Below are 20,540 nucleotides of genomic sequence, written 5' to 3' on the forward strand. Positions count from 1 at the left end.
ATGAGCTGACCCAGACAGATCTCCAAGGTGCAGAGCGTGGATACGGGAATCCTCCTTTTGTATGAAAAAGGAGAGAAAGAGGATATAGACCCACATTTGCTTATATTGGCAGAAAGAAGCACTGGAAGTGAATACAAGAAACCAATAAACGTGCAACCACGGGCCAGGCAAGGTGGCTCATGGCTGTAATCCCAGCACTTTGGGAGGCTGAGGTGGGCAGATCACCTGAGGTCAGGAGTTTGTGACCAGCCTGACCAACATGGCGAAACCCCATCCCTACTAAAAATACAAAATTAGCCTGGCGTGGTGGCACGTGCCTATAATCCCAGCTACTCAGGAGGCTGAGGCAGGAGAATCGCTTGAACCCAGGAGGCAGAGATTGCAGTGAGCCGAGATCATGCTAAAATACAAAAAAAAAATTAGCCAGGTGTGGTGGCGCACACCTATCGTCCCAGCTACTTGGGAGACTGAGGCAGGAGAATTGCTTGAACCCAGGAGTTAGGGGTTGCAGTGAGCCAAGATCACACCACTGCCCTCCAGCCTGGGTGACAGAGCGAGAATCCATCTCAAAAAGCTGGAGTGGCTGCTCTGAAAAAAGCCAGTTTGTTTCTGGAGCAATGTGCGTGGTCATGCCTGCAGGCAAGACGCCAGGCATTCTTCATTCAGAAAACATGAAATCCATCTTCAGATACGGGAGTGAGCACAGGAAAAATAAGTGAGAGTGCAGTGGGGGGGACTTTCTCCTCTACAGTCTCCTGCGTCCTTCCTCAAGGAGGCACAACACCCTCTCTGCCAGGGCCTATGGAGCCTTGGTCAGCGACCATCAGGCATCTCCAGGGCAGCAGAGACGGGCTTCTGAAGGAGGAATCCAACCAGGCTTCCACGTGAATGAAAGCACTCTTGGGTCTCACTGTTCTTTCTGAACAGTGCACATTTCTATTGTACCAGCCACTGCTACTGAGCCAAGGGAGATAACTGCAGGTAAACGCTTCACTCCTGTAGCCCCCAGGACAATGGATTCCTCTGTACAGCAGCCCCGTGGTGGGCATGGCCCACACAACTGGTTCTGCTCGGCCAGAGAACTCACTGCTGAAGGCCATGGGAAGCCTCGGCACATCACCTCCTTGTCCCTTCTTCCAATGGAGACCACCCAACATACTATGGATGGGAAGGGCCCTCCTGAGACACAACAACTGACCCAAAAAAGATGACCTTACCCATAGCTGCCTGATATGGTTTGGCTGTGTCCCCACCCAAATCTCATCTTGAATTGTAGCTCCCATAATTCCCACATGTGGTGGGAGGGACCCAGTGGGAGATCATTGAATCATGGGGGCAGTTTCCCCCATACTGTTTTTGTGGTAGTAAATAAGCCTCATGAGATCTGATGAAACCCCTTTTGCTTGGTTCTCATTTTCTCTCTTGCCTGACCTTGTAGAATGTGTCTTTCGCTTTCCACCACGATTGTGAGGCCTCCTTATCCATGTGGAACTGTGAGTCCATTAAACCTCTTTTTCTTCATAAATTGCCCAGTCTCGGGTACTTTATCAGCAGCATGAAAACGGACTAATACACTGCCCTCAGAGAGGATGAGCAGCAATCAGCATCTCTCTCCTGCAGGAACACCTGAATAACCGAGGCCACAACAGGCAATGCCCCCTCAGCCAACCCTGGTCCCCCCGGCCCTGGCATGCTTTTTTCTTCTCTCTCTCTCATTGCGATTCTCTGTCTCTCTCCCACCCTTTCTTTCTCTTTCTGCCACATACAGCTTTTCTCTAGATGTTTCCTCTTTCCCTTTTTCTCTGCCAGTCTTGCCAAAGAGGTCCCTGGGCTTTTTAGTCTCTGTGGGCACTCTTAAAGCCAAAGAATATGCTAAAATAATCCTAATCGCGCTATTCCCACTACTGCCACAGGTGCAGGCAGCCCAGGAAGGGAAAATATGCAGGTGCTTGGCTAAGAGTGAGGAGTCCTAAGCGTGTTAATCAAGGTTTCTCGAATGCCATGAATATTATGGCACTTCATGGTTTAAAAACAAACAAACAAACAAAAAAACGGGAAGCAGACGAACCTAATAGGGGCTTTGTGCTGTTACATTCCCAAGAACCAGCCAGGAGTACCTAGAGCTACCCTGTCCCTTTCACTTGGTAGGGGCCAAATTATTCTAATACCGTTCTCCCATCCAAGCAGAGGGCACCCCACAAAAGACAGAAAGAGAATGTGAAGCAAGTGAAGCAAGTAAAATCTTGTCTTTCCTATCTATTAAGAGCTACAGAGCTGGCCAGAGGCGCCTCAGGATCAGATTTCTAAATATCATTTGAAATGCTGCTTTTGGGTTACTGCAAGGTCTGGGGACAACAAGCTACTGTGCCTAGAAACTGATGCAGTCAAGGATATTGAATTTCCTTATCTCAGTTTATCCAGGATCATGAGGAAGGGCTGTCCTTAACTTCATTCTTGAAACATTTCTCCTCCAATAACCCTGGATTCAGAAGCCACTATGGGATTCATTGTTATGGTGATGACACCTCTGAACCACATCACAGCATAAATTAAAAGAGTAAGATGCATTTGATAGTAATAACTGGTGTTATACAAACGAAAGCAATTACTTTGAAGCAGTACATAAAGCTGAAAGGCACCACTGTCTGTCACTCAGTGCAAAGACATAGTGTCTCAATACGGATTCTAAGTATTATTAACTTTTACTAAGTAAATAAGTATTATTTACTAAGTAGTATTTACTAAGTATTATTTCACTAAGTATTATTAACTTTTAAAATTTAATCCTTTCTTTATTGATAATAAATGCAAATAAAGGGCCAGCCCTGATTACATTGTTACAAACCAAATCCTGAGTTAGTTTCTAATGGAATGAAGACAGATGATATTTTCATGAGAAGTGCTCATATGTAAACATCCTCACATTTATACACCGTAGCAAATATACCTTTTCGGTGACAACTGTATAAGCCAATTTCTTATTTGTTGACCACAGTAGTGAACTGTACTTTGAAATTTGTACTGAAAGTATGAATGGGACCAGGTGAGGTGGCACATGCCTTTAATCCTAACACTTTGGGAGGCCAAGATGGGAGGATCACTTGAGCTCAGGAGTTTCAGACCAGCCTGGGCAACATGGTGAAATCCTATCTCTACAAAAAATACAAAATGTAGCTGGGCATGGTGGTGCATGTCTGTAGTCCCCGCTACTTGGGAGGCTGAGGTGGGAGAATCGCTTGAACCCATGAGGTTGAGGTTGCCATGAGCCATGATGGCACTACTACACTCCAGCCTGAGCAACAGAGTAAGACCCTGTTTCACACACAAAAAATAAATAAATAAAAAGTATGAATGAAAAGGGAAGTGATGGCATGAGTGAAGGCACAGAAGTGAGAAGGGCAGGATGTATGCCGGAGAATCTGCATACGCAAGGCAGAGAGAGCTTCATTAGACCTTATGAGGCTCAGGGGTCTGCATCCAGGATTCCTAACTATGGGCTTCATAGGAGAACAAAGAGGGAGAAACTCAGAAAGAAACTGACATAGAGAAAGATAAATATAGAAATATAACAACCTTGGCCAGGCGTGGTGGCTTATGCCTGTAATCCCAGGACTTCAGGAGGCCGAAGCAGGCGGATTGCCTAAGGCTGGGAGTTCAAGACCAGCCTGACCAATGTGGCAAAACCTCGTCTCTACTAAAAATACCAAAATTAGCTGGGTGTGGTGGTGCACGCCTGTAATCCCAGCTTCTCAGGAGGCTGAGGCACAAGAATCGCTTGAACCTGGGAGGCAGAGGTTGCAGTGAGCCGAAATGGTGCCATTGCACTCCAGCCTGGTAACAGAGTGAGACTCTGTCTCAAAAAAAAAAAAAAAAAAAAGTATGATCACCTCAAGGATGTGTTAATTCTAAATGGATGTATGTCAAGAAGCCCAAAAAGATGCACAATTGTGAACCATGAACATGACCAAATAGAGAGGGGGCTCCTTGCAATAGTTGTCATTCAAAGTCAATGTTTACAAACAATGAATTGGCCACATAATTAATTGTGAATTTACTTCACAAAGAGTTGAAACTAGAGTTGTTTGAAATAAGCAAGGTGCTTTTGTAGATGGTTGTTGATTTGTGGGGCTATATATGGTTCACGCCTGGATGAATAAGGGCTGCAGTTCTCTTGTTCGATAGTGTTTGTAGTAGCAGTCCATAAAAGTTTTGAAAAATATCACCCTGGCTAGAAGTAAAAGTATGGTAACACTTAGCTGAAACTTAATCATGTGCACAAATGGGAAAATAATATTTAGCTTGCAAAATTTTTATTTGGAAGCAAAATTTTTATTTTTTAAGAACAGAGCTATTTCATAAAGCCAGCTACAACATCTGTGGTACAAACTCATCCCAGCTCTCTCGCCATATTTCCTCTCTGTAGACCCAGAAACCATATGCATAACCCAAAGGGACACAGGGAGGGCAGACAGACCTTCTTTAGGAGAGAAGTTTAGAAACTGATCCACTTCATGAGGCTCCAGCTTAATTTTAGGAATAATGGTCTGGCACGAGGAATCAACCTGGAGGAAGAATTTCAAACACAATTTTTAAAAACCAATCACAGCCTTGAAGACACATGCAGGAGAGCTATTTGTCACCTGTGTCTTCCTCTCGGGACAGCCCTGCCTATCCTGGAGAATAGCTGAGTGTAGGCAGCTTCCCTGACAGGGAGCCATTTTAGTTCTTAACCTTTTTCTCATTGCCAAACTTGGCATTACAGCTGACAGGACCTTCAGAACTTACTCGAGACCACCCTGGGTAACATAGTGAGACACCGTCTCCCCAAAAAATACAAAAATTCGCCAGTTGTGATGGCGTGCACCTGCAGTCCCAGCTACTTGGGAGGGTGAGGCAGGAGAATCACTTGAACCCAGGAATTTGAGGCTGCAGCGAGCTGTGATCATACCATTGCACTCCAGCCTAGGTAACAGAGTGAGACCCTATCTCAAAAAAAAAAAGAAAAAAGAAAAAAAAAGAAAAAGAAAAACACTCAGAACTCTAAAGTTGAAAGCCAAATGCTCAAGCCCAAAACTATATCAATATTCTTTTCTATGTTTTTATAGTACTATAAAGGCATTTTATTACAAAATATTCTGGTACTTTTTTTTTGTGGCATCATTCTGCTAACTTTATTCTTTATACATAGTTTGGGTAAAGTAAGAACCAAACACTGCTTCCACTCCCCCTATCCTCACTCCACTTTGGGGGCTTTAAAAAGCAACTTATAGTTGATACTGGTAAGGATTCCCAAGACTACAGAATTTAGTTGTAGAGCATAACTGTGCATTTGATCACTGAAAGAAAATAAGAGACCTTCTAAGAGGTGATGACCTTAGCAGAATAAGGAGGGGCCAGGGGGTCTCTTATCCCAGTTCAGCCTCACACCAGCCTGGGAGTTTTCCCTGACTGCAACGTAAAGCAGCCTGTAAATTACATATAGCCACAATGCACTTAAATCGAGTCGATCACCATGGAAAATGGGAACTAAATTTTAAAGAGTCAAAGGCCTCCACCAGCTTGCCCTGCGGTAGGGACTGTGCACCAAGCCACATCCTTTCTCTTATATATAACTTTATTAATATTAATAATTAATAATGTTATAATACAATATAATTATTAATAATTAATATTAATGATGTTATTATTAAGGCTTCCTAATGACTGATGGTATCTAATCATGAAAATCCTGGTAGGGAAAGGAGAAAAGTTATCTGGCCCATACACAGGAGCAAGGCCATGCCTCTGAGCTTTGCTAGTTACATACTTTACAATAATTCAACTAGGCCAGGCATGTGGCTCACGCCTGTAATCCCAACACTTTGGGACGCTGAGGTGGGCGGATCACTTGAGGTCAGGAGTTCGAGAACAGCATGGCCAACATGGTAAAACCCCATCTCTACTAAAAATACAAAAATTAGCCAGGCGTGGTGGCTGGTGCCTGTAATCCCAGCTACCCGGGAGGCTGAGGCACAAGAATCACTGAACCCGGGAGGTGGAGGTTGCAGTGGGCTGACATCATGCCACTGCACTCCAGCTTGGGTGACAGAGTGAGACTTCTGTCTCAAAAAAAAAAAGTAATAAATAAAGTAACTAAAATTCTGTGGAGCAAGGAGACTAATATAGACCAGAGAGCCCAGCCTAATAAAGAGACTCAGGTAGCTACTGAGAAAGGAATCCTAGCACACTTGCAGAGGCCTCTGTCTACAACCCTTCATCATCTACACAGATGGACTGACAAGGGAGTATGCAGTGACACTTTAATGAGTCTACTGATTCTGTGTTACCTTATTCTGAACAGGTAGACACTACATCTTTTTTTCTTTCTTTCTTTCTTTCTTTTTATTTCTTGAGACAGAGTCTTGCTCTGTTGCCCAAGCTGGAGTGCAGTGGCTCGATCTTGGCTCTCTGCAGCTTCCGCCTCCCAAAGTGCTGGGATTATAGGCATGAGCCACCGTGCCCGGCTGCAGATAGACACTCTATCTTGCTCACAAGAAATCTGACTTAAGGAATGTTAATGAAGTTGTTGTTTATAACCTGAAGCTTTGAACTTAAGGGAAGCTAAGACAGGCTTCCAACACTTGCAAGAAGATGTACAAATACGATGCTGGTCCATGGCCAGACACTGGAAATATCCAGAAAGAAGGTAGAGTAGAATTAAATTCTACTTGCGGTAGGCATGTAATCTAGTAAGGAAAAAATCCTGATTTCTTATGCTTTCCACGGGTAACACAATAATAGGTGTTATTATTACTATTACTATTATTATAATGTTATTAATATTGTTAATATTATTCATATTATTATATGAATCAATATGTGGGACATTCCTGACTTGAGTAAGGACAACTCAGCATCTCACTAGGAAAGTAAAATATTACACAGGAGCTCACATTCCCAGTAGCCATGCACTGTAAGCCATGGATTACATCACCACCTCAGTCACTCTCTTTCCACTGCTTAAAAATCAGTGCCATAGAGAATTTTTTTTTTACCATAGATATTTTCTGTGTTTTTTATTTTGTAACAGTAATCAAAAAGAGAATGAAATCAGCTTAGCTACTAATTTTTTCCGAACAATGGCTTTAAAGGAAGTTGGCACCAAATCAACATACCCTTATTAAATGTATACATATGTATATACACACATATAAAGTTGCATGTCCTTAAATGTACACAGCCACTAACTCCAAAAAGATTAAACACCTTATTGGAGAATGAGGATCTATCTGTATCTTTTAATCCAACCTGTTTAAACAGACAAAAATTGAGCATACCCCAGTGTTCATTTCCAGAGGAGGTTCCTCCTTTTCCAACGGGGTGGAGATGGCTGTGATGGTCAGAGTGACAGATGGAACGAGTCCTGGGGGTGGTTCGTCTGTAATTGGCTCTGTCTTGATGGTTGTTGAAGGGAAGTCTGTAGACAGGTACCATTTCTCACTTTCCACCTCATCTGCAGGAAAAAGACAAGCACACATGTGAACTTGTTCAGGGCATCAGGAATAAGCAAAACAAGCGACTTTCTCCCCAGAAAAGCTCAGTGAAGGATGATTGAAAGTAGAATAAAAGAAAATGAAATATGTGAGGGAAAAGATTGATAGATATGAACAGCAAAGAAAGAATCTATACTTGTATTCGCTTGCATGTGAGTATGCCTAAAGAAACTGGAAGGAATCCATAGAAAAGAAAGAAACTTGGCTTCCTGAGAAAGGCAGGAAGAAACCTGGGTTGATGGGGCATAGAATAGGAGGGAGGATTTTGAATATGTAATGAGCTACTCTTTTTGGTTGTCAAATCATGTAAATGTGCTATCTGTTCAAAAATAGATAAATAAGCACATTTAAAAACATGAAAGAAAGAAGCAGCCGGGCACAGTGGCTCACGCAAGTAATCCCAGCACTTTGGGATGCCAAGGCAAGAGAACTGCTTGAGCCCATGAGTTCAACACCAACCTGGGCTACAATGCAAGACTCTGTCTCTACAAAAAAAAATTTTTAACTAGCTAGGTGCAGTGGTGAGCATCTGTGGTCCCAGCTACTTGGGAGGCTGAGGCAGGAGGATTGCTTAAACCAGGAAGTCGAGGCTTCAGTGAGCTGTGATCACATCATTGTACTCCAGAGCCTGGGCAACAGAGTGAGACCCTGTCAAGAAAGAAAGAGAGAGAAAGGGAAGGGAGGGGGAGGGGGAGCGAGAGAAAGCAAGAGTGAGAGTGAGAGCGAGAGCGAGAGCGAGAGCGAGTGACAGCGAGAGCGACAGAGAGAGAGAGAAGCAAGCAAATGGTTGGTAACCAACGGGAGAAGATGAGAGAACATGGTGAGTAGGTCTCTCTCTCCTTCTCTCCAAAGGAAAGTTATTTGGTTTTTTGATATTTTTTTCTTCTCGCTCCATTTTTTTGTTTGTTTTTGTTCTCTTCTGTTTTCACTGTGATCCCACCAAGCCTTAAACCTAACTTAGACTTTCATAGACTCTGCTCAGCCCTTTGGGAGACTTTGGTTTGTAATAACCATCTGCCCTTTGCTGAAATGGACAAAATACTCTTGCAGAAAACGGCTGCATCTTGGTGAGTCTGGGTCTTGTCTTTCCTGATTATCACCAGGCCTGGAGATAGCTAACAACCGAGAGACAAGACAGAACAGAGTGCCTCTGCCACTTAATGCACATTCTTCTCAGAGTCTAAGAGAATAAGAATTTGTATTTCTTAACAAGTTACTTTGGAGCTAGCGCTCAGCACTGCCTGGAAAAGCAGGGAGGAGGGAAGGAAAGGAAACGACCAGAGGGTTGGAAACAGCCACAGAACAAGACAAAGCAAGCCAAAGGCAACGTTCCTTAGCTGATACCAGTTTTACTAAAATGAGGCTGAAATAAAGCAAAGACACGCTCCTTTGCTTTCTCAAAATGCTTACACACATACACCACATTTCACATACTTAGTGACCCATGACTGTCAGGAGAGCAAAGTCGTTCACATTATAAATTTATTTTACATTCAAGAATGTGACTCCAGTTTTCTTATGAAAAGGTACAATCATTTAGAACCGCTAAGAAGAAGGGAAGGGTAGACACAGAAACTAAGAACTAAAATCTACGATTATTAAAATTATGTTTCATAAGCGACTTCTTTAAAGCACAAAAAAGTTAGGTTCATATTTGAGGAATGATTTCCCCCCTAAATCCAGTTTATAATCGATGAATTATCCCAGCCTCAATTTATTTCCCAAGGTGAAATAAAGACAGGATGGGCAGGCCTTCTGGTAGTGGAAGATGTTTAGCTTTTAGAGTGGGGCTGCTGAGTGCTATGGTGTGATGGGGATTTCCATCCTTCATGGGGTGTGGGCCACATCCTGGTGGAAGGGGAGGGCCGGGGAACAAAGGGCTCTCTGATGGCGGCCAGAGGAGGGAGACCACTCTGTATTGGACTCAGACCGTGCCCCAGCTCAGCCCAGAGATGAAGCAACTGGACCACGAGCCAAAAGATTCCGTTGACTCTCCCCAAAGGAGCTTAGGAGCTAGAAGACACCGTCCGCTGCAAAGAACACCCACTTAGGACAGTTAGGGAAGGGCTGGAGAGACAGAGACAGCATAGATCCCATTTTTTCCATTCAGCAATGACATGGTGATGCTTTTGCTTTTTGTTTTGTTTTGTTTTGAGACATTCTTGCTCTGTCACCCAGGCTGGAGTGCAGTGGCACCATCTCGGCTTGCTGCAAACTCCGCCTCCCGGATTCAAGCGATTCTCCTGCCTCAGCCTCCTGAGTAGCTGGAATTACAGGTGCACGCCACGACGCCCAGCTAATTTTTATATTTTTAGTAGAGACGGGGTTTTGTCATGTTGACCAGGCTGGTCTTGAACTGCTGACCTCAGGTGATCGGCCTCCCAAAGTGCTGGGATTACAGGTGTGAGCCACCGTGAACAGCCATGCTTTTGCTTTTTGAAGTCAACACTTAAAGCCTGCCCACAATGAGTAATATTTATCCCTGGCAAAGGCTGGAAGAAAGACGGTAGGATGAAATATAGCCTCAGTACAGGCTGAAATGGACGGTAAGGAAGCATCCCTGAGAAAAAGGTTGCACACAATTACCAGGAAATTGTGAGATAAGGCCAGATCCCTTGACTGTGCAGTGAAGGCAACTGTGATGAAACTTAATTCACAAGGCAAACAAAAGAGGCAAAAGTTAAAAAAAAAAAAAAGTGAATACAAAAAACAAAATGAAGATGGGTGATAGAATCAGTTCTTCCAATCTAGTGAGGCCATTCTCAAAGTGTGCACATTCGTAAAACAAGTCAAGACCATTTAATATTCTTAATGCCCAGTGTCCTATAGCCCTCTTTACAAACATACAAATATCATCAGTGCTGACTCAGGGAATGGAAACCACAGGGCAAGTGATGGTACTTGAACTATAAAAGGAAACCTTCTCTCTCAAGGAGAACTGTACATTTCCAAGAGAGAAGCCCAAGGAAGCGGCCTCTCCTCCCCTGAGCTTTTTTGAGGGCAAACAACTGGCGCTGCTTTCATGCTTCCATTCCAATACAGCAATTTAGTCCTTGATCCTGAAAGATGCTTTAGAGTTATAAAGAGATTTAAGGCCATTGAGCTCAAAGATATCTTTTTTTTTTTTTTGAGACAAGAGTCTTGTTCTATCACCCAGGCTGGAGTACAGTGGTGCGATCTCGGCTCACTGCAACCTCCACCTCCTGGGTTCAAGCGATTCTCCTGCCTCAGCCTCCCAAGTAGCTGAGATTACAGGCGTGTGCCACCAAACCTGGCTAAGTTTTGTATTTTTAGTAGAGATGGGGTTTCACCATGTTGGCTAGGCTGGTCTCAAACTCCTGACCTCAGGTGACCCACCCGCCTCAGCCTCCCAAAGTGCTGGGATTACAGGTGTGAGCCACCACACCCAGCCTATCATTTCTAGATGAGGAAAATGACACCTGGGCCTAGGTCACATGGCAAATTAGTGGCAGAACCCAGATCTCTGCACTCTGGCCAGTAATCTTCCCATTAACAAGAAAACTTTCTATGTGGATAAAGATTATGCATAAATAATGCTCACTAGGGCATTGTTTATGATGACAAAACACTGAAAATAACCAAAACATTAAAAAGCAAGAGAAAGGTTAAGTCAATTATGGTGCATCCATACAATGGAATATTTATGCAGACATTAATATTACATGTATACTGCCTTTTTAATTACAAAGAAAAGACTTATAATGAAATATTAAGACAAAAACTCTAGACAAAAATTTATAACTATTAAAGAAGAAAGTGATAGAAAAGCATCAAAAGAAATATGCCAAATAGTAAGCATCTCTGGATAATCATTCAGAACATGCATGACTTTTTCTTTAAATTTTATGGTACTTCTAGATTTCCAATCTTGGGACGCTATTGTCTTTGGATGAACACACAGGGACATGGCCTGCTCCACTTCATGGCTTAGGATGGTAATTATTGGGTAGAGGTTGTAATTGCCCATGGGGCCGCTGAGAAGCCCTTGACTCAGTAAGAGTCAATGAGTCCCTTATTATGTAAATAAGTTGCATTCCTGGCTCCAGGTCTTCCTCCTCCCTCCATCCATGTCTTTTGCCTTAGAATTTTGCAGTGACCTCCCACCTTGGGCTGATCCCCACCTACAGCTTGGTCCTGTGGCTTGATGTACCATTGGTATGTGAGCTTTTTAATACAAGCGGAGTTTTGGAATGTGCTTGCAGGATGGAACTAATGTTGCTGTAGTTTTGCCATCAGCATGAGAAGAACGAGCTAGGATAATCTAGTGATCTCAGGAGAAGGATGACAGCCACATAGAACAGTCACCCCCAGAGGAGCTTAGTCAAGACCAGCCAACTATTAGCTGACCTTAGAGATGCCAGTGAATCTAGCTGAAACTAGCAGAACCACTCTGCTGACCACCACACAGAAACAGACAGGTGGATTACGATAATAAATGACTGAGTGACTGAGTTTGGGGGTGGTTTGTTATGCCGCAGCAGAGCTAGCTGATACAGTATAGCCGAATGTATGAAAAATAAATTAAACCCATTACATTAGAATCGATTACAATGAAATTACTACATTCATTTCCAAAATAATTCCTCTAAACCAACAACTATGGATCATATCAATAAATGTTTGTAGATTGGCTGATCAGACCTACTAGTTACATCACAAAATACGAAATGACTTCATATGAAGAAAGTCAGCCAGTAAGTAGTTTGGTGAGAACAGCATTCCAGTGGTAGCTGAAATGAAAGAAAACAGCTTTCATTCTGAACTACTGGAGGTTGGCTTGTACTCTCTTACTCAATGGAAATAAATATCAAATCACAGAAAACAAAATGACAAATGTAATCTATGAAGTGAGGGTTAAGGAAGGACAGAGTAGAGGAGAAGGAGCAGAATATGTATCACAATGTTTCTCCATGTCCTTACTCTTGTCGTTTTACTTTATTGGCAAAAAGATCAGTAGGGCCACCCTGGCTTAGAACTGGAATTATCCTTGGATGTCTTAGTTATTGGCTAAACTACAAACATAAGAGTCAGTAGACACTCCACACCCTCTAATTTCTAAAACTTGAAGCTGAGATACCAAGTGGAAAAAATAAAAATGTTCTTTCCACATTGTGTTTATACGTCTTTTAAGTGTCATTTCAGACGAAAAACATCCCTGGTAAAGTTTAGCAGTCCACAGTTTGGAGAGTAAGAAGAACAACCCCCATATCAGCTGATTTAAACAGCTTCCTGTCAAAGGTCAAACTCGACTGGCACATTTCCTCAGCTTCACCACTTAACTGTCAGCAAGAAAATAAAAACAAGCCACTGATCGTGGTGAGAAGCAAGTCCTTTACATCCAAAGCCAAAATGGTGCAGCCATAAGCAATGGGGCTAGATGCCAAGTTATCAAATCATCAAGATAGGCAAATCATCAAAGAGACTGAAAAAGACATGAACTCAAAGCCAAGGTAATAGCAACATCAAAATGCAGATCTTCCATCATTTCCATAGGTGCCACGTAGCTAAGCGCATTGAATGGATACTGATTCCTAGGAAAGAAAAAAAAACCCTAAATTGGGAGTTGGCATTATCTTGATATATAATGAAAGGAAAATAAAAATTCATGACCCCAATCCACTATGCCAAAGGGAAAAATCAAGCTGAAAGCTGAGTCATCCAAGAAACTGCCTTTCCTTTTATTCCTAAGCACAGTTATATATGAAAGGTTAAAGATCTCCACAGGTAGACACTCTATGTTCACCTTTTTCTTTTCTTGCTCTGTCACTGCGGCCTTGACCTCCTAGGCCCAAGCAATCCTGCCGCCTCAGCCTCCCAAGAAGTTGGGACTACAGGCGTGCGTCACCTCACCCAGCTATTTTTTTTTTTTTTTTTTTGATAGAGATGAGGTCTCACTGTGTTGCTGCCCAGGCTGGTCTCAAACTCCTGGGCTCCAGTAATCCTCCTGCCTCAGCCACACCCAAAGTGCTGGGATCACAGTCATGAGCCCAGCTCAACATACATCTTATCTTATGAAAAGTGTTGATTTACTGAGCACGAGATGAATGTGAAATGGACTATTCCCCTACCTGCTCCTTGTCTCTCTTGCAACATATGGATTACTGTACCCTCCCTCTTTTCCATTCAGCCACTTTTCCTTTAAATACTCAAGTCCTCAAAGTCATCTTTGGAGAAAGGCACAGACCACAGATTTTTTCTGTGATTCTGTGTTTATTTGTTCTGGGTATGTCTTTAACCTTGGCAAAATAAACTCCTACATTGATTGAGACCTGTATCAGATACTTTTTGGTTTACTATATATATATATATATATATATATATATATATACACATACACACACACAATACATATATATATATATATATATATATACATGTGAACATAGAGAGAATGGGCATTTATTCTTAAAAAGGGAAATCAGATGACGGACTACCACTTACATAAGAAAAACACATACGCAGTTGGTCCTTGAACAACACGGGTTTTGAACCATGCGGGTCCACTCACAAGCAGATTTTTTTCAAATAAACATGGATTGAAAATACAGTATTCATAGGATGCAAAACCCAAGCACAGGGAGGGCGGACCGTACATCCATTTACTATTTATGTAACATATCTAAAGTGAAAAGAAAATTTTATAAATTAAATAAATATGCCTCATCTAAATCCTTTAGCATTTCATTTGTTTGCCCTTTGAGAATTTTCAAAGGAGTTGGCAAATCTTGAACAATTTTTTTATGTAAAAATCTCTTAAAGGAAAAATATAATGGCTAGGCTCTGGAAGCTGGGGAAAGGGGTAAGAATTCAGTTAAATGTGTCAGAATCATATTAAACTACAGCCCACTATATGCTCCAATGGAAGTTACAGGCCTATCTCCCCCTGGCCCGTTCCTGAGTATCTTAACCCTGAAATAACTTTCAGTATTGAACGGCATGAAGAGGTGGTGATAGTAGTAGAAACAGAAAATATTTACTACATCCTTTTTTCTTCAATGGAGAAGTTATGACTCTCATGTATGAATATCCAAAGTAACTGTAATCACTGGATTAATGTGAACATTGCTTTCTTATACTAATCTAGCACTGCAATGGCTAGGCAGAGAAGTCATTATTTTACTTTTTTCAAAAAATAAAAAGGGGAAACATCACTATTGTTTTTATCTGTTTGGAAAAAAGTAAAAGGTAACACCAAAAAAGCGGAGGAATAGCAAAATAGCGTGTATTACAAACCCAAGCTTCAGATGGAAGAGGTCATCCTCTGCCTGTCCTCCCCAATCACTGTCAGGTTCTCTCTTTGGCCGTGCATGACAGAGGACCCAGTGACTCAGTAGATACACATACTTTTCTCTTCTACCCCTGAGTCTGGCTACTCTACGATGATTCAGACTGATGTTCTTGTCATCAGCTCACGCTATATGTGATGAAGACACCGCTATGCACCTCATTTCTGTGATTTTCAAGTCTCACTTCTATGGACCATGTCAACATCAAGATCTCTTCAACACTGCAAAGCAGAAACCTAAGTCATCTCTGACTCACCTCTGCCCCTTCCTCAGCATATTCGATCCTGTGCTTTTCCTGCTGCAGGTTTCATCAAATCATTTCAAAACCCATTTTTTCTTTGCCATCATGTTATATACCTTTCCACTTTTCCCTGGATAACTATATCTGTGCACACCTTCCCTGTTCTTGCATGGCAGCCATAAGATCTTCTGTGTTTCGTCTAAGCTCCAAAAAATGTGATCCTATGTTTCTCAGTCCCTGCTTCCCATCAGGCAGAGATAAAACCCTAGTCCTTGCCCTCCTCCAGCCTGTCCCACTTACCCCATGTGACTTTGCTCCAGCAATATCTGCTCACCTTTACCTCACAGACTACTGTGTTCATTCCCACCTGAGAACACAGCTCCATAAATTTAAGGTATCCGTAGTGAACCAGCCTACCCAGCCATCCCTTGCCACTGAAAGCCCTACTAAATTCATCAGGAGGAAGATGATTCTTATCCATGTTCCTGGCCCACCCTGTGGAGACCTGGGACAGCCATAGTTACGGTCCTTTGTTCCACCCTTGACTACAGTTGTGATGCAAAGGTAGTATTAGACCACTTCTGTATTAGCCTATTTTATGCTGAGGTCTGTTGATAGTCTATATAATCTTTAGCTCTGTTCTTGTATCATCTTAGAGGATAGGGGCCATGTCTGGTTCTTTCTGAACAGCCCTCATCCAGCACTAGTTTCTTCTTTAGGAAGAACACCAAAATTAAAGGACAATGCAAATGCATACCTAGCATCCCAACTGAATTACACAAAGGAACATGACTGAAATATAGTAACTCATAAAGACAACCTCCATGTGGTGACGTACAAGACTTGGTCATTCTAATACAAGCTTTTGTTTCTCAAAGCATAAAAGTATCATAAATATTTTGCTGGGATGCTTCTGTGTTTCTCTCTTAACCTCATTACATGTTTTTTTTCTTCTTCCTTCTTCCTTTTTTTTTGGTGTTTTCTTGTTGTTGTTGCCTTCTTTGTAGAACAGAAAACCTTGCTTAGCATCTGGTTCACAGCCTTAATCACAGGGAGAAATGGCTGAGCTGGATGCAGGATGTCTTTCTGGGGGTTTTGAAGGCTGCACCTACATTTCTAGGGTTGGCTCCTGTGGTTGCTGGGCCACGTGAAGTTCCTTAGCTCTAGTGTTTCGGAAGTCTACAAAGTCCCCCTGAGACAGATGATTCCTGTGGAATCTTAGAACAGTTATTTTTAATTTTTTTCGGTCACAAACTCTTTTGAGAATCTAAGAAATGATATAATAACTCTCAAAAAATTAACAAATGTAGATAGCCCACATTTTTGTATACAGTTTTAGGGGTCCACAGTTCATCTGAAGTCCGTGATAGAATGATAGGATAAGAACATCTGTGTGTGCCCTTTTCAGTTGTCCTGGGGTTCAGGTGGAGGATGGAGGGAGGAAGGGAAAGTTAGGAGGAAAAGGGCAAAGGAGGAAGAGGGAAAGAGAAGAGTTCTAGTGGGAAGGAGAAGGAGAGAGGGGAAGCAGGAGGCAGAGGGAGAAAAAAGGAGAAAAACTCTAATAAATTAGGAGGGAGTTTCCACTTAACTGTGTGTCATCACTCTTTTTCCAGGCTTAGAAGCAATTGCAGAAGAACTGTATTTAATCTAAGTACAATTGGACAGTGAGAGCTGAATCACTGGCTTTCCCAGGTATAATGAAATATTAATTCCCCAACTATCACTGAACACAAGGACTCCTAGTTTTGCTTAAGCTATTATCACCATGCAGCAGATAAAGAATATAAAATGTAATGTATATAGCTGTCTATACATGCTACATATTTATGTGTTGCCTAAAAATAACCATCCTTCTCCATCAGGGTGGTTATCTGCTCTAACAGAGCACTTGGATTTGGAAGGAATACTTGTGGATTGATTCCCCCACCCTACAGATCGCCACCTTAAGGGGGATGCAAACTGGGGTTCACATGAATAAAATAATTCTGTTCCCAAACATCTGCCCATCCACACAACTCAGAAAAATAGATCCAGACAAAGCTTTGCTGAACAAGTTCCCCATCCACTCATCCACACTGCCTCACTCTGATTTCACACATCTTAAATGACTAGTATCCCGTGTTTGTTGTCTTGCTTTTGCTGGCCTAGGAAAGTGACTTTTACTCAGATAAGACACTGGTACTTCAAAAAAGCTGAACTGTGGATCAGAAACACTTTGTAAAATATATCTGACCCACTGTACCTGTTCTCAGCAAATTACCAGCACGGCCTGTCACAGCCTAAGAGCTATAAATAGAACAAAGCCCCAGCTGGGGGAACTGAATGGTGAATGCTTTGGCCTCACAATTAAAGGGTATCTCATGCCATTTAGAATGGCGATCATTGAAAAGTCTGGAAACAGATGCTGGCGAGGATGTGGAGAAACAGGAACACTTTTACACTGTTGGTGGGAGTGTAAATTAGTTCAACCATTGTGGAAGACAGTGTGGTGATTCCTTAAGGATCTAGAACCAGAAATACCATTTGACCCAGCAATCCCATTACTGGGTATATACCCAAAGGATTATAAATCATGCTGCTATAAAGACACATGAACACGCATGTTTATTGCAGCACTATTTACGATAGAAAAGACTTGGAACCAACCCAAATGCCCACCAATGATAGACTGGATAAAGAAAATGTAACACATACACACCATGGAATACTATACAGCCATAAAAAAGAATGAGTTCATGTCCTTTGCAGGGACATGGATGACGCTGGAAACCATCATCCTCAGCAAACTAACACAGGAACAGAACAGGACCCGCATGTTCTCACTCCTAAGTGGGAGTTGAACAATGAGAACACATGGACACAGGGAGGGGAACATCACACACCAGGGCCTGTCAGGGGGTAGGGGGCAAGGGGAGGGACAGCATTAGGACAAATCCCTACATGATGGGTTGATAGGTGCAGCCACCTTCAAAAGATGCTGCCATGTGTACAGTGGTATAAGAACAAGAGGTGAACACCAACACCAAGAAGGTCAAGTTAGTGGGTATTCCTCACCATGTCATCCTCCTGTAAAGAAGAAGGCATATGCCGGACTGGGAATAGGAAATAGAGTTTTTAAAATTTAAAGTACTAAAATAGCTGGCTATCCCTCTAGGAAAACAAAACATAGAAAATTAAATTTCAAGCTGGGCATGGTGGCTCATGCCTATAATCCTAGCACTTGGGGAGGCTGTGGAGGAAAGACCACTTCAGCCCAGGAGTTCAAAACCAGCCTGGGCAACATAGTGAGACCCCCATTTCTACAAAAAAATAAAAATAAAAAAATTAGCCAGGTGTAGTGGCACATGCCTGTAGTCCCAGCTACTTGGGAGGCCGAGGCTGAATGACTACATGAGAGCCCAGGAGGTCAAGGCTACAGTGAGCTGAGATCATACCACTGAACTCTAGCCTGGATGACAGAGCAAGACCCTGTCTAAAAAAGAAAGAAGGAAAGAAGGGAGTGAGGAAGGAAGGAAAGGGAGGAAGGAGAGAAAATAAAGAAAGAAGGAAGGAAGGGAGGGAACGGAACAGAACGGAACGGAAAGGAAAGGAAAGGAAAGGAGGAAGGAAGGAAGGAAGGAAGGGTGGGAGGGGAAGGGAGGCAGGGAGGGAGCGAGAGGGAGGGAAAGAGGAAGGGAGAGAGAAAAAGAAGAAAGAAAAGAGAGAAGGAAGGGAGGGAGGGAGGGAAGGAAGGGAAGGGAAGGAAGGGAGGGAGGGGAAAGGAAGGAGGAAGGGAGAGAGAAAAAGAAGAAAAGAAAAGAAAATTACACTTAAAAGATATATATGCCTTGGAGAGTTTGGAACAAGATACAGCTTTTACCAATTAAGGGCTATAGAGTAATGGTCAAAACATCTTAACATCTCTAAGGCCAGAAAAACTAGACCTTCAACAAATACCACACTCATGGCATTGATGATGGGCATGAAAGGGTAATCAACAAGAAAGTCTAGGAATGTCCACTAAGATCTGGGGTGGGGGACATGGGGTCAATAGAACATGATGGAATTGGGTTAAGAGGATGCCCAAGAAGCTTCTATAGAGGAATAGTTCTTTCTCAGAAAAAAAAAAAAAATGGCATGACCCCTTGTACAGTACAGTACAGTACAGTACAGGACTTACTGTACTGGTAGGAATGACCAGCCAGATAGGCCGGCCTGATTTGCAAAAGGCTGCTCTGCTGCTGAAGCCATAGGGCGAAAGAGAGTAATGACCATCCTTCAGTTATAGCAAGTTCCCAGGGAACCTGGGCAGTGTAGAGAAATGGGTCCTGGGCCTCTTTGCTTTTCCCCACAGCCCAAGCACAAGGCCGTACACACTGTAGGTATCTCACTACTAAGGGTGCTGACACCCTCTTTAATATAATACACACTCCACACCCTCAAGAGCTCAGAACCAAAGGCGCTAAGGTCCAGGTCTTCCTCCTCCTCTGAGTTTACCGTCATTGAAGCTGTCACTGGTGGTAATGTGGGTGAAGGGCGACTGGGCCCGAGGCTCCTCGCACAGGGAGTAGCTGTGCTCAGCCTGGATGAGAGGCGCCGGGGACGTCGGGGAAGGTTCCACCTCCATTGACACACTCTTCTCTGAGAGGAAAGGGTCATTCAGGAGCTGACCCAAGACGTTCTGGGAAAACTCATCCAGAAGTTCTGAGAAGTGCTACAAGAAACAAAGGAGGAAGAACTCAGTTTCTCTTAACCATAATGTGACAGATACCCTACGCACATACCAAATACCTCATCCACTGCTCGATATGAAGTCCCTTCTACACACACAATGTCCAGTCAGCTCGTGCTGTGTAGCAAACCACCCCAATGTTTAGTGGCTGAAGGTAACCATAATATTAATATATTACTTCTCACTCCTCAGTGGGTTGGGCTGGGTGGGTGAGCTGATTTCATCTGGGTTCCCTGACACAGCACATTAGTAGGAAGGCTGGCTGGGAGTGTGCTGGGCTGGGACCCCTGGACACTTGGGCCTCTTTCTCAAAAGGAAAGATCAGGCCGGGCTTCCTCCCATGATGGCAGAAATCTTCTATGAGGGAGAAAAACCAAAGCTGAGTGGCCCCAGACATCACGTATCATTACACCCTCCACATTCTTTTGGTCAAGGCAAGGGACAAGGCCAGCTCACACCCATGGGGCAGGAAAACAGACTCCACTGCTTGATGAGAGGAATGGCAGAGTCACAAATGCAGATGAGTGTGGATGGTGCAGGGGGCATGATTCACTGGGGGTCCTTGCTATCATGACCTACCACATTTTGCATTGATAATATGTTTAAATAAGCGATCCTCTGTTTCTATAGCACAAAGGTGCAGTTTACACTAAGGTGCCATGCTCAAAAACATTAGAGGTGGCTTCTCTCTAGTCTCCCCATGGGCTGGACTTTGTTCCTCTCTGGTTTTTCCTTAATATGCTCCCATC

General features: G+C 43.0%; 1 protein-coding gene across 3 annotated transcripts in view; it reads right to left on the reverse strand.

Moving 5' to 3' along the window:
* The window catches only part of CREB3L2 (cAMP responsive element binding protein 3 like 2), a 127,098-nt gene that overhangs the window by 33,556 nt on the left and 73,002 nt on the right, over nucleotides 1–20,540 (reverse strand). For 2 of the 3 annotated variants that reach the window (XM_019031485.4, XM_063708793.1), the window contains exons 2-4: nucleotides 19,557–19,773; nucleotides 7,317–7,492; nucleotides 4,475–4,562 (exon numbers count right to left, since the gene is read on the reverse strand). In XM_019031485.4, coding sequence (XP_018887030.1) covers nucleotides 4,475–4,562; nucleotides 7,317–7,492; nucleotides 19,557–19,773 — 481 coding nt within the window. Of the gene's footprint in view, nucleotides 1–4,474; nucleotides 4,563–7,316; nucleotides 7,493–15,380; nucleotides 15,577–19,556; nucleotides 19,774–20,540 lie in introns of those variants that run through there. The other variant, XM_063708792.1, reaches the window with a different exon arrangement.

The sequence above is a fragment of the Gorilla gorilla genome, chromosome 6 (genome assembly GCF_029281585.2).
Source record: "Gorilla gorilla gorilla isolate KB3781 chromosome 6, NHGRI_mGorGor1-v2.1_pri, whole genome shotgun sequence".
In the NCBI taxonomy this organism is placed as follows: domain Eukaryota; kingdom Metazoa; phylum Chordata; class Mammalia; order Primates; family Hominidae; genus Gorilla; species Gorilla gorilla.